The following is a 15087-nucleotide window of genomic DNA, read 5'->3' as shown; positions in this document are numbered from 1 at the left end:
AATATAACTTGCATTCTTATTAAGATGCAAATGGCTGTCTCAAACACAAAAGGATTTCAGTCAGTGTTATTGCAAGTTGTATCATGAAAACAAACTGTAAGCATTTGTGTAATGGTCATGAAATTAAGATTCTTCTTCTTCTTAGCTTTTATTCCATATGGTGTTGCATCAGCTGTTTTTATCTTTATTCTTTGTTTTTTCTATCTCCTACCTCTTTGTGTTTGGTGGGAGGGTAGTCAGGTGGGAAGGAGCAGCAGTGCATAGCACATGCTTCTTGATTAGACCGGGGTTCGAGCCCGTCGCCACCAAATACGGAGGATGCGGAAAGGTCAGGGAATGACCACCACATATATTCCCAGAGCAATATGGCCTCTTAGTTGCTAATGCTCCTTAAAAAAAACCAAAAAAAAAAAAACCTCTTTGTCTTTCACTACATTTATCCTTTTCTTCTATTGTCTTTCTCTTCCCACTAATTTCCATTTCTACAATCTGGTTTGTAATGTAGTTTTTGTCTATCCTCTTATGTGTCCATACCACCTTAATCTGTTTTCAGTTGATATTTTTGTGGATAGGCACAATTTCTAAGCTTCCCCTCACACTATCCTTTCTGATCACCCAACACATCCATCTAGGCATTCTCATTTCTTTTGTATGCTTTTGCTTTTGTGTACATGATGCCTCAACACTTTCCAGTTTTACTGGAAATTCATTCCAGTAAAACTGGAATGACTAGGAAATTCATCCTATTCATTACCGCCCATCCTGGTAAATTTTTTTTTATACACTTTTCTTTTCAATTTCATTGGTATCTTATCACATAACATTCCTGATACTTTGCCTACCCTGCTGCTATCTTAGTGTCTTTCTTTATTCTTCTACTCTTCTATCACTGATCCTTTCCACTCTATTTCAACTCTTTTACAGTTGATTTTTTCTCCTCTTGCCTGGATTGGTTCATTTTTAATCCTACAGTTCATCTGGTTCTTTTTTTTTTTTTTTTTTTTTTTTTTTTATTATGAAAACTCTATGCATGAGAGGTATTAGAACCGTAATACTTAGTACTGTGTATGGGTTGAAGGTTGAAAAGATGAAGTCCTGCTCCACTCCATTTCTGAAATACTCCATGTAATTGTCTTAGCTATGTTTAGCTTAAAGCCCCCCCTTTTTTTCCCCAAGCTCTTCTTCCATTTCTTTACACTTTATCTTAATTCCTCTCTATTTCTATCTATCAAGGCTACATCATCTGCATATATCATGGCGGTAGAAGAGCGGAAGAACCTGTCATTCTTCCGCTCTTCTACCACCTCCTCACTTAACACCAAAATGAACAGGTAAGGGCTTAGCACCAATCCTTGGTGAAGTCCAACTATGTCGGAGTAGTGGGATTCTTCAGAGTGTTCTAACCTTTATCTGGCTGCCATCATATATGTCCATTACTTTCTCTGGTATTCCCTTCTTTCTCATTGCCTATCAAATCATTTCTGTTGGGTACTCTCTCTCTTCCCCCCCCCCCATCATTCTTGGTGCTGACACTGCAGAAAGGAACTGGGGTAATTGTGCAGGAGATATGAAGTTTTCTGAGCAGTGCAGACTGTCTGCCAGAGTAGCTCACAGTGTCTTGTCAATGATATGAAGTTTTCTGAGCTGTGCAGATTGTCTGCAAGAGTAGCTCATAGTGTCTTGTCAATGATATACAGGAATAAGGAGGTGATTATCCCCTTGGATAACGCAATGGTCAGGCCACACCTTGAGTACTGTATACAGGTCTGGAGGCCTCATTTTAAGAAGGATTTAGAGGTGTTGGAATGAGTACAGAGAAGAGCAATAAGAATAGTGAATGGAACATAGAGTTGCTCTTACGAAGAAAGGCTTAAGTTTTGCAAATTAGTGTCTGGAGACTAGGCACCTGTGAGGTGATCTGATATTACCTTGAATATTAAGCCTTGAATGGTTTAAGCATGCTCAGTGCTGATGGGATTCTTCCATTTGCTCAGATCGCTTGAGAGGGCATAAATTCAAATTGAGGAAAGACAGTTGTAGGATAGATGTGTGGAAGTTTGCCTTTAGCCAGTAGAAGTTGATAGCTTAAACAGATTCAAGGCAGAACTAGACAAACATTTGGAGCAGGTAGATGAGTGAAATGAGAAGGGTGTGTGTGTGTGTGTGTGTGTGTGTGTGTGTGTGTGTGTTTTGGCTGATGCTATATAAGCTTGCTTTCTTGCATCATATGCCTTTGCTAATGCTAATCTGTTAATGTGTTTTTTAGAATCCTGTGTATAGGCTTGTCCCATGGAGGATTTTCCATGTAGTGTACAGTGTGTTACTACTCAACCCTACAAGTATTTTCTTATTCCTTTAATATGGCGTCTAAACTTCAGAAAGCATTGCAAGTGAATATGTAAAAAGAGCATGGAAAGTTACAACTTTGGAGGAGATAAAAGTGCTTGATAGGTTTGCATTTGGAGAGAGAGAGGAGCATCAGTGGTGTGAGGTTTATGGGTCAACAAATCACCATTAGGACAATTAAGAAGAATGATGCTGCTATAAGGGTTAGCGTTGTATGTGGCACATCAAGAAAGTTCTAGTTCTTGTATGCCCCACGTTCATAATTTAGAAAAGATGGAGAAATTCAAACTGGCTTTAAGACTTTAAAAAGAGATGTAGTCTATATAATATAAGTTGTTGTAATCAGCTTAAGCAGTTTCTCCACAAAGTTTTATGTTTTGCAAACTACACTTCTTTCTAAAGTTTTCGGACCAGCTATTACTGGCTTTGAATTCAGTCTTTTGCAGTTGCTTTCTCTTTAGTTTTTTTTAACCTTTGGGACAAAACAGTTGTTAAACCAGTCTGTGAATAAAACTGCAAGTTAGACCTCCAAAAACAGGGAGATGATCCTTATTGTTTATCCTTTAGTTCATGAGGGTTAAGCAATGTATACACAGGCATTGGCTTACTGAAGCAATCTCTACACTTGTAGAGATTGCTTCAGCAGAAGAGAAGAGTCAATCTGTCCTCGGTTGCTTTTAATCCAGGTGCAGCTGTTTCATTCTTCAATATAAAGCAATATTTTTTGGGAAAAAACACAATATAAGCTGCTAGTCCTCATTGACAATGCACCTGGTGATCCAGAGACAATCCAGTTTGCTCATCCAAATACTAAGGTTATGTTTCTTCCTTGAAACACAACACCACTTATTCATCCAATGGACTAAGGTGTGTGATCGCTCCAATGAAGAGTTATATTCGCCATACTTTTACACACATCTTGGATGCCACGGACAGGGAACCAATGCTAACAGTGGCACAGTGTTGGAAAAAATTCAATATTGAAGTTTGTATAAACATTATAAAAGATTTGATTGAAGAGATGAAGCAATCTACATTGAATGCATGTTGGAGAAAAATTTGGAAGGAAGGACTTACAGGACATTCCTCTAGTTGCTATGGAACTGCAGTGCATGATGATGTTTGGAAGGTGAGGGGGCTTTCCAATATACAGTCTAAATGCTGGCCATTTTATGGAAATTGATCCAGTTCCTGAGTGCAGTTTAAACTTAAAGTGAGGGCTGGAAGAATTACTGAAACCCTCAGGCTTCAATCAAATTACTGAAGCCCTATAATGATGTGAGCGGACTGGGCTAGCCGGGTGGGTAAAGTGCCTGCCTGGCAACCCAAAGGTCGTGGGTTCAAATCCCGCCTCGGGCTTGGATCAAAGTACTGCAAAAACCTTGAGAGGTGCATTATGGCCACAGAAGCTGATGCACCAACAACTATCAAAAAATAAAAAAATAAATAAATAATGAGGTGCAAAGGGGTTTGAACAGTAAAATGACACAATCATCCATTCTGAATTTTTTAACTTAAAAAAAAATAAAAAAAAAAAAAAAAACAGCACTGCTGCTCAAGCTAACCAAGATGCAGAGTAGGAGGATAGTCTACTTTTTTGAGATTTTAAGTAAATCTTATTAAATTATTTCTAATTTTTTTATCAATCCTATAATCGTTTTTAATCATTTTGTCACAATATAAACAAAAAATAAAGTTTAATTTGTTTTTTCATATACATATTTAATGCAATTTTTCTTATTCCCCTCTAACTCCTTAATTTTTATGGAACCTTGGTCTTTCCAACCACAGTACTTTTCAGAAATGTAACATCTGCAGTTAATGGGGGATTACTGTACTTAAAATGGTGTCCTTCACTCCTCAAGATGACACACACACACACACACACACACACAAAAAGACAGTCGTGTCAACTTGTGTGAAGCACTGCTCACTCGAAATGCTGAAATGAATGGATCTTTCCTCGACTGGATTTTCACGATGGACGAGACACTGGTTCCACTCTTCAATCCAGAAAGGAAATGTCAGTCTGCTCAATGAAAACACATTAATTTATCACTGCCCAAAAAAGTTTCATGTTGCTGCAAGTGCAGAGAAAATGATTGTTGCTGTTTTCTAAGATGTTGATAGAATAATCCTTAGAGATAGAGTTCCTAAGAGCACTGCAGTGACAGAAAATTCATATGAAGAAGTTTTGAAGAAATTGTCCACCCAGCACTTCAGAAAAAATGTCCACATAGACTGAATCACATTTATTTCCATCAGGAAAATACTTCATTCCATTGTTCTGGAAATGTTCAAATTTTTTTTAAAGTAAAGTAAAGATAAAGTACAGATAACGATAGGAAGGAGTATATGATGAGAGCCTTGGCAATCAATTCGGCCCTGTAAAGATTGTGCAAGGCAAAAGGGGTAGAATTTTTTTCACCTTGACTGTACTTGTTAACAGGACAGACTGCTTCTACAGAGATGGGATACACTTAAATAGAAAGGGTGCAAGAATATTTGCTGATGCTATCGAGGCAGTGTTAGGTGGGTCGAAAAACTGCTAGCTTGGGGGGATACAAAGACAAATAGATTAACAGTAGCCACTGGCAGAGGTGAAAGTCATTCTTCCACTGTTTCTATTGGAATGAGCAGAAGCCTGAAAAACAAGATGCAGGATATTTCAGACTGCTGGGAGTCATTGAGGTACAAGTAAACACATGGGTTGTGTTAAGGTAGCTAAGAATAGAAACAGGTGCATGTATACTTGCGTGTACACCAATGCTAGGAGTTTGGTAAATAAATTTGATGAATTTGAGACTCAAAGCATAAAAGGTGGATATTGTTGGGATATGAGAGACGTGGTGTCACACAGATATAAAGAATGCAGAACTGGAATTTGGGGAGTGCAACGTCAACAGAAAGGATAGACAGGATAGGAAAGGAGGAGGGGTTATGCTATTAGTTAAGAAACACAAACTCCAAGGAAGTGAAGCCAGTCAACATCGCTGGACAGTGCAGTGTCGAGTCAGTGTGGTGTGACATAAGCATTGGGAGATCAAAATTGAGAGTAGGAGTGTGCTATAGGCCTAATGACTCTGATGAGTATAATAAGAAACTGTACAGGGAAATCGAGTGGGCCAGTAAATCAGAGAGTCTTATAATGGGAGATTTTAATTTCCCAGATATTTATTGGAATTTGTGGGTTGGACACTCACACACTAGCAAGGTTTTTGTGGATTTATTGCTTGATCGTTTTCTACATCAACATGTTCGGCAGGCAACTAGAGGGAGTAATACTCTTGATTTGATTATCAGTATGATTCTTCATGCATTAAGAATCTGCAGATAAAGGAACCACTAGGTGGCAGTGATCACAGTGTGCTAAAATGGGATTTACTCAATGAGGTAGTAGTAGTAGTGGCATGTGATGCAAGAAAGCAAGTGTATGAGCTTATGCAGCATCAGCCAAAAAAAAAAAAAAAAAATCACACCATTCCCTCCAAATACCTGTCCAGTTCCTCCTTAAATTTATTTAACCTGTTAACTTCCACAATGACAGATGGAAGTTTGTTCTAGCAATTAACCACCCGCTGGCTAAAGGCAAATTTCCGCACATCTATTCTACATATGTCTTTTCTTAATTTGAATTTATGCCCCCATAGGTTCGTAATTTGAACAAGTGGAAGGATCCCATCAGAATTCAGTGCTTAACCCATTCAAGGCCTTAATACCTCAATCAGATCACCGTGCAGGTGCCTAGTCTCCAGCCACTGCAATTTGCAGAACTTAAGCCTTTCTTTGTAAGAGGATCCCTTCATTCCCCTCACAATCTTGTTGCCCTTCTCGTTCACGCTCAAGTAAATCTACATCCTTCTTAAAATGAGGCCTCCAGACCTGTACATAGTACTCAAGGCGTAGCCTGACCATTGCCTTATACAGAGGGACAATCACCTCCTTCTCCCTGATAGCAAATTTCCTATATATCATTGACAAAACCCCATGACCTGCCCTGGCAGCCTGTCTGCATTGCTCAGAAAACTTCATATCTGACTGCACAATTACTCCCAGGTCTTTTTCATTTTCTACCACCTTAAGTGTAGTACCACACAGTTGGTACGTTTCTCTGGGGTTACTTCTACCCATATGCAGTACTTTGCATTTGTCAAGGTTAAACTTCAGTTGCCACTTCTTAGCCCATCTGCCCAAATTATCTAGATCCTATTGCAGTAGCACACTGCCATTACTGTCATTAACAACCCTGCCAACTTTGTATCATCTGCAAACTTCGACATTAAGCCTGATATACCTTCATCAATATCATTGATAATTATACAAAACAACAGTGGACCTAACACCAAACCCTGTGGGACTCCACTAATAACATTAGTCCACGAAGAGCAGCACCCACTTAACCATCCTTTTATCCATTGTAGCAACTTACCCTTTATACCATTCTGCTCCAATTTGTACAAAAGCTTTCCTGAAATCCAAATATATGATATCAAAATTATTTTTTGCATCCAGTTCCTTTGTAACCACATCATAATATCCTATCAAATTTGTCAGACAAGACTTTCCCTTAACAAACCCATGTTGTGTCTGAATTATTGCTGCAGTCTTGTCTAGATGATCCTTCAATGCATCTTTAACCAGTGACTCCATTGTTTTACTCGGAACAGAAGTTAAACTAACTGGTCTGTAATTACTCGTGTCACCCTTCGATCCCCTTTGTGAATTGGAGATACATTTGCACATCTCCAGTCTGTAGGAACCTTCCCTGAATCCAAGGATGCTCTTATAATTATGGCGAAGGGTTTGCTTAGTTGCTTTGCCGCCTTCTTTAATATAACTGGATAGATCCCATCCACCCCAGGTGCTTTTCTTATGTTTAACTTCAACAAATTCTCCTCCACTTTGCTTTCAGTTATTACAAAATAATTAAGTATCCTGCTACATTTTGATAACCTTCTGCCATTTTCAAACCTTAATAATTCCTCATTTGTGAATGTAGATGCAAAATAGTCATTCAGTTTGTTTGCTATCTGAGGAGGATCATCAACAGTCGAACCATCGATGTCAAGTGAACCAATCAGATTCATCACCTTCCTTTTAGAGTTTATATAAGTAAAGAAATCCTTGCTGTTTTTCTTAGCATCTTTTGCCAAGGATTTCTCGTAATCTGCCTTCACCTGCCTAACCTCCTTTGTGATCTGATTACAGACTAGCTTATATCTGCCATAGGCTTGTGAGTCGCTTGATAATTTATATGCATCCCATGCATTTTTCTTCTCTGTTACGATTCTCATTAGTTCATTAGATAACCATTTAGGCCTAAACCTTGAACAATATTTCTTAATAGGTATGAAACTTTTAGTAGCATCCACGATTAATTCCTTGAATGCTTCCCACTTAGAATTTATTGTTGGTAACATCGTCAGTTGATCCCACTGTACAGAATTTAAAAACTGTCGGAGACCACTGTACTCCCCCTTACTGAAGCAAAAACCCTTTTCTTTACCCCTGATGGTAATTAAATCTTTAAGTAAATTCCATGACAGTACACTGTAATCACTGCCACCTAGTGGTTCCTTTATCTGCAAAATCTTAATACCCGAATGATCACTGCTGATAACCAGATCAAGAGTATTACTTTCTCTTGTTGCGTCTCGAACATGCTGCTGCAGAAAACAGTCATCCAATAAATCCCCAAAAGTCTGACTAGTGTGTGAGTGACCAAACCACAAGTTCCAGTCAATATCTGGGAAGTTAAAGTCCCCCATTATAAGACATTCCGATTTACTAGCCCACTCTATTTCTCTGTACAAGTGTTCATTGTACTCATTTGAGTCATTAGGCCTATAACACACTCCTACTCTTATTTTTGCTTTCGCAGTGCTTATGTCACACCAAACTGAATCAACAGTGCACTGTTCATCTATATCAACTGGTAAAGGGAAGGTACAGTGGGACCAACTGATGATGTTACCAACAGCAAATTCAAAATGGGAAGCATTCAAAGAACGTATCTGGGAAGCTACTAGGCTTTACATATTAACTAAGAAACATTGTTCAACGTTCATGCCTAAATGGATGTCAGATGAACTATTGAGACATATGGCAGAGAAGAAAAATGAATGGGATACATATAAATTAACACGTGTCACAGAAGCCTGTGATAGATACAAGTTGATCTGTAACCAAGTTACAAAGGAGGTTAGGCAGGCGAAGGCAGGTTACGAGAAATCTTTGGCAAGGGATGGAAAGAAAAACAGCAAAGAGTTCTTTACTTATGTAAACTCTAGAATGAAGGGGATGAATCAGATTGGTCCACTTGATATCGATGGGTCAACTGTTGATGATCTTGCTCAGGTAGCTAAAAAACTAAATGAATATTTTGCATTGACATTCACACATGAGGAGTTATTCAGCGAGAGTAATTCCAGAGGTGTATTCAACTCTGGCAGTAAGCTAGAGAATCTTGTAATAACTGAGAGTAAAGTGGAGGAGAAATTGTTGAAGATAAACACAAGAAAGACACCTGGGGTGGATTGGATCTATCCAGTTATATTAAAGGAGGCAGCAAAGGAAGTAAGCAAACCCTTACCCTTATACAAGGGTATAAAATACCCTTATACAAGGGTATACAAACCCTTACCCTTATACAAGGGTATATATACAAGCTTGCATAAAGCAATGGTCAGCCATAATTATGAGAGCTTCCTTGGACTCAGGGGAGGTATCCACAGACTGGAGATGTGCAAATGTGACCCCAATTCATAAAGGAGGATCAAAGGGCGACACAAGTAATTATAGACCTATTAGTTTAACTTCTGTTCCCGGAAAATTAATGGAGGCACTGGTTAAAGAAGCACTGCAGGATCATCTAGACAAGACTTCAGTTATAGCTCGGACACAGCATGATTTTGTTAAGGGGAAGTCTTGCCTGACCAATTTGATTGGATACTATGATGCAGTCACAAAAGAACTGGATGCAGGGAATAACTTTGATATTATATACTTGGATCTTAGAAAGGCTTTTGATACTGTTGCACATGGAAGACTGCTTCACAAATTAGAGCAGTGTGGCAAATGATCAAATTGCTGCTGTGGATAAAGGGGTGGTTGAGGGGGAGAAGACAGAATGTGGTAATCATTGGATTCCACTAATGTTATTAGTGGAGTCCCTCAGGGTTCAGTGTTGGGTCAATTATTGTTTTCTGTATTTATAAATGATATTGATGATGGCATATCAAGCTTAATGTCCAAGTTTTCAGATGATACAAAGGTTGGCAGGGTTGTTAAGGACACTACTGACGCTATGCTTCTATAGCAGGATCTGGAAAGGTTGAGCAGATGGGCTGAGAGGTGGCAAATGAAGTTTGACATTGACAAATGTAAAGTACTACATATGGGAAACAGTAACCCCAGAGCAACGTATCAACTCTGTGGTACTACACTGACAGTGGTAGAGAATGAAAAGGACCTGGGGGTAATTGTGCAGGCAGATATGAAGTTCTCTGAGCAGTGCAGATGGGTTGTGAGAGTAGCTCATGGTGTCTTGTCAATGATATACAGGAATTTTTCTAGCAGGGATAACGAGGTGATTATTCCCTTGTGTAAGACAATGGTCAGGCCACACCTTCAGTACTGTATACAGGTCTGGAGGCCTCAATTAAAGAAGGATGTGGAGCTGCTGGAACAAGTACAGAGAAGGGCAACAAGGTTAGTGAATGGAACAAACGGTTGCTCTTACAAAGAAAGGCTTAAGTTTTGCAAATTACAGTGTCTGGAGACTAGGCACCGGCGAGGTGATCTCATAGAGGTATATAAAGCCTTGAATGGTTTGAGCATGCTCAATGCTGACAGGATTTTTCCTCTTGCTCAGAATAATCACCTGAGAGGGCATAAATTCAAATTGAGGAAAGAGAAATGTAGGATAGGCATGTGGAAATTTGCCTTTAGCCAGCAGTTAGTTGGTTAGTGGAACAGACTTCCATCCGTTGTTGTGGAAGTTGATAGCCTAAATAAATTTAAGGCTCAGCTGGACAGGTATTTTGAGTGAACAGAGGGGTGAAGTGGAAGTGGGTTTTTTTTTTTTTTTTGGCTGATGCTGCATAAGCTTGCTGTCTTGCATCATATGCCTCTACTAATGCTAATGCTAAACAAAATTGAGGTTGTCCAGTATCCTTCAACCTTGCCTGACCTTGCACCTAGTGAATTTTGGTTGTTCCTAACGAAGGATGCTCTTCATGGCAGGAGATTTTCTAGTCAACAAGCGGCTGCTTCTGCCATTTGCGACTGGGCCAGACATATCTCCAAAGAAAGATTTGCCGCAGCCATCCCAGCCTGGAAGAACTGGTGTGAAAAAAAGTATGGAGCATCTAGGGGACTTATGTTGAAAAGTGAGGCAAGTGTCACCTCTGTATCTTGTGTACTTTGAGAAATAAATTTGGAGACTATATAATTTGAATGCACCTCATGTTTTAGAACTATAAAAATGTAAATGAGATTTATTCAAATTATTTGCACTATAAGAATTCTCAATTTGGGAGTGTGTTCCTCACCCTATTTTTGCTGTTAACAGCTTTTTGTTTTTATGTTTGATTTGCATTTGGGGGTCCCTGGACAGGCGTCGTCTGTGTCCTCCTGTTGTTCTAGGGGGTTTATCTCGTCGTCCTGCCTTTTTGGCTGAGTTTCTTTCAGTTTGTGATTTCTTCTATCCATATCAGCAAAGGTTATGGATAATTGGATTATCAGGGTTGTCAATCCTTTTATCAGTTTTTGGCTCTAATATGCTGGTGAACAATACCTGCTACACGTACTGGTGTTTAAAGTTCAAATTTAGAGTTTAAGGATTGGAGAGGTTTTAAATTATAGACACTGATAAAACCTCCAGTATTTGTCTTAAAGCTTTTCTGAGTGGTTCCTTTAATAGAGAGGACCATCCTTTTTGTTAATGATATTTGTTGAATCAAGATCCGATGAAGTTTTTCCCTTTAAAAGGTTTGCTGAAAATCTCTCGTTTTTGTGGTTTGGACAGCACTAGACATCGTTTACGACCACGTACCCCCAGGGCTTTTCCAATTTCTGTAAATATTTCATATCATACTGAACAAGTGGTTTATGCAGTATTCCTGCGTCTTTATATATTCAGTATCAGTCTTAGTTGGCAATTATTTTCAGCTAGCATGCGGTATTAAACAGCTTTGAAGCAATTCGCTCGTTACTGATCCAAGATGGCGGCCAATATGACGTCGATATTGTTACAATAATAAGGGATCGGGAACGTGAGAAGAGAACATATAAAATATCTCTAGACTATGTAAAAATATCATTTTTTTATGGGTAATAACTAAAGAATCTTATGAGGGCAATAAAAAGAGATTATTTTGTAGGTTTTTAGGGCTTCCCAAAGTTTGGTCCGCTCTATTCAAAACGATTATTCTAAACATATGCTACCAGCATATTGCTGTGCTGGTTTACATAGGAAAATTTCTTAAAAAATGTTCATATCACTAAAAATAGTTGACGAAAAGCCATAAAAGGTCACCTGTACATCCAGTCCAATTTCTTCTTTCTTCCAACACCATCTGCGATCAGAAATTCGATGTTTTTCACAATAAAAATAACTTTTTTTTCCACGAGCTCACTATTCGTGTGACTACAATGGTTAGGGTATTCAGCACGACCTCGCCCAGGGTTCAGTGGTATTGTTTTCTGTATTCATGAATGATATTGATGATGGTATATCAGGCTTAATGTCAAAGTTTGCAGACAATATGAAGGTCAGCAGGGTTGTTAATGACACTAATGACAGTATGCTGCTGCTGCTACAGTCTCTAGAAAAGTTGAGTAGGTGGGCTGAGAGATGGCAACTGAAGTTTAAGAAATGTAACAAATTTTACAAATGTAAAAAAAAAACAAAAGTAAAATGTAACAAACATTTTAACAAATGTAACGTACTGCATGGGAAGCAGTAACCCCGGAGTAATAGTATGTGTGGTCTTCCATCCCCCGCACCCCCATCATTGCATTTAAGAATTTCATAACAGCAAATTAAAGTTAATTAGAAAATTCCTGATTTCAAAATCATTTAGTTATTCTTAGTTAACATTTTCCATATTGATTCTAAGTTACTTTAAGTTTAATAGTGATTTCCTGTAATTTGTATGAAGTTAAATAAGCATTTTATAACATTATTACAGTTCAAGTGATATGAAGTAAATATGAATTCTGAAATATTTTTAGATCAAGCTTGATCACCTCACTGCGCAACAGATTCATAACTTTATTCGAGGCATGGACAAGACCCCAGGAGCATGGACATACTTGGATGGCAAAGTTAGAATTTGTTTCCTTTTGAGTATTTTAATGTTTAAGGTTTATTATTTTTTTCTTATTAATGTAATTTAAAATTATTTATGAACTCTTTGTGATAAAATAAATTGAGCCATTGAATGGATTTATTTATTAACTGATTGCACTGTTAAATGGCATTTTTTTTCTGGTGGAATAAGACTGTTTTTAAATGCATTTTTGATCCATGTTTTCAAAAATTACTTCAGAATATTCCTACCAAGCCAGACTTTTGAAACATTTTATTATTTTATATTAAAAGCAGCACTTATATGATAGTAAGCAATAAATTTCAATTCAATTTGAAATTTTCATTTTCCTGAAGAAAGTCAGCACCCATAGACCTTAAGTTAAGAGTTATTTATGGCATTGTTTGTTATTAATTTACCCACAATGCCTTATTCAGGCATGTTTCCTAATAGTTGTGTGTCATTGGTTTAAAATTTTAAATGTCTTAAAAGTTTTCGAAATTTATTATTCTTCTGCTACCATTTCTAGTTTTGATCTACATAATTCGTTATCTAAAAACTGGGGCCATAAAAATGAAATAGCCACACTAGTCTCGTTGCACTCAATTTTTAAACTTTTATGATTGCTTACATCACTAGGCCTTGAAAATAGGCCTTATATTTCTCAGCATGCTCATGCTCTTTCTTTTTCTTAATGGGGGTGGGGAAAGGGGGAGAGAGAGAGAGAGAGAGAGAGAGAGATTCTTGTTTTGGTGCATGCTTTACAATCTGGAATGCAGCTCAACATGGCTGTACCCAGGTACCAGCCTGCTGGCAGCTTCCTTTTCATGACAGTTTTGCATTTTTCTATTACTAGAATAGAACATATGCTTTATGTCTAGAAATGATATGTGCAAGAAAACTTGGAATTATATTTTGGGAAAAATGTACTTCCTGACCGTCGCCAATAAGAAACTGCATTGTCTTGCTGTCATTAAAGGATGTATGGGAGGCATATAAGAATTATCTTCTGATTGTTCACTCTTTAGTTTATAAAAATCTTTATAAGTGCCAAGAATGGTTTCATAAAGGTAATTTTATATTTGTAAAATCTATTTCATTTAGTAGTTATGATTTAGCTGTTATTAAATTATTTATTTTCCAGTTCACCAGAATCAGACGTAATTATTATTATTAAAGACTACTAGGGGCTTCGCCCCCTGCTTGCTGCACTCGCTTCTTTTGATAAAAAAAAATACTTACGGAAGCTTTCAACACTGTGTGTCTCCTCCTCAGTTATAAATATGTTACTATATCTATATAATATCGGTGTATGTACACAATAGACAATTCTTAAAGAAAAACTACGATTGTAGTGTGAAAGGCATCATTTCATCTATATCTCATATTGTGCTCATTCTTCACAATGAGTTAATATGTATTATTAAATTATTTATTTTCCAGTTCACCAGAATCAGATGTAATTATTATTATTAAAGACTACTAGGGGCTTCGCCCCCTGCTTGCTGCACTCGCTTCTTTTGATAAAATAAAATACTTACGGAAGCTTTCAACACTGTGTGTCTCCTCCTCAGTTATAAATATATAAATATGTTACTATATCTATATAATATCGGTGTATGTACACAATTAGAATAGACAATTCTTAAAGAAAAACTACGATTGTAGTGTGAAAGGCATCATTTCATCTATATCTCATATTGTGCTCATTCTTCACAATGAGTTAATATGTATTGCACTACCTCGAATTAGTAACGTTTGACTAATAGAAAGATTATTGTCACTTATTCTCGGTGGGCACCACCGAGAATAAGTGACAGTAGTCTTCTCATGGCACTGCTTCAAAGCTAGTTGGGTTTTCATCGGTGGGTGCCTTTCACACTTCAATTGTAGTTTTTCTTTAAGGTGTATCTTTGTGTTTTTCTTTATGGTGTATCTATACTGATATTATATAGATATAGAATCTTAAACTCTTAAAATATTATGCCTTGTTTCCTTTAGTTTATTTAAATAAATACGTTACACATGGAAATCCAGAATGGTATGCATGGTCATGTTAGATAAACATAGCGCTTGACCATGCTTAAACAGAAGCTTTTTTACCACAGTAAGACAAGTTTCTGTTCCATATTACCACATAACCGACATATCTCTTCTCCCATTGGCTGAATAAATATCATTAGGAGGAAAATTATTTTGATGTATAGGAAGATAATCATTAATTATTTTTGTATGGCGACCAGCTGCACAACATAAGGTAAGCACGTAAAACGATAGCCATTCAGTGCATTGAGGAAAACAAATTAGAGTGAACCACGACTAGGACACTTTCTAAGATAAGCACATACCTGGGATGTATTGGGGTAACTAAGAGCAGAAACAAGTGCATGCATATTTACATATATATACTAATGATAAGCTTATAGAA

The 15087-nt window shown here is 37.5% G+C and overlaps 1 protein-coding gene across 3 annotated transcripts in view; it reads left to right on the top strand.

Moving 5' to 3' along the window:
• Positions 1-15087, top strand: part of LOC150078525 (mitochondrial 10-formyltetrahydrofolate dehydrogenase) — a 910691-nt gene that overhangs the window by 186995 nt on the left and 708609 nt on the right. For all 3 annotated transcript variants that reach the window (XM_090385282.1, XM_090385283.1, XM_090385284.1), the window contains one exon: positions 12583-12675. In XM_090385282.1, the coding sequence (XP_090241408.1) occupies positions 12583-12675 (93 nt within the window). The remainder of the gene's footprint in view (positions 1-12582; positions 12676-15087) is intronic.

This window comes from Mastigoproctus giganteus, chromosome 11, assembly GCF_048544385.1.
Source record: "Mastigoproctus giganteus isolate SK-2022 chromosome 11, ASM4854438v1, whole genome shotgun sequence".
NCBI lineage: Eukaryota > Metazoa > Arthropoda > Arachnida > Uropygi > Thelyphonidae > Mastigoproctus > Mastigoproctus giganteus.
The sequence above is the reverse complement of the archived record's forward strand: the minus strand, read 5'-3'. Positions and strand labels throughout refer to the sequence as shown.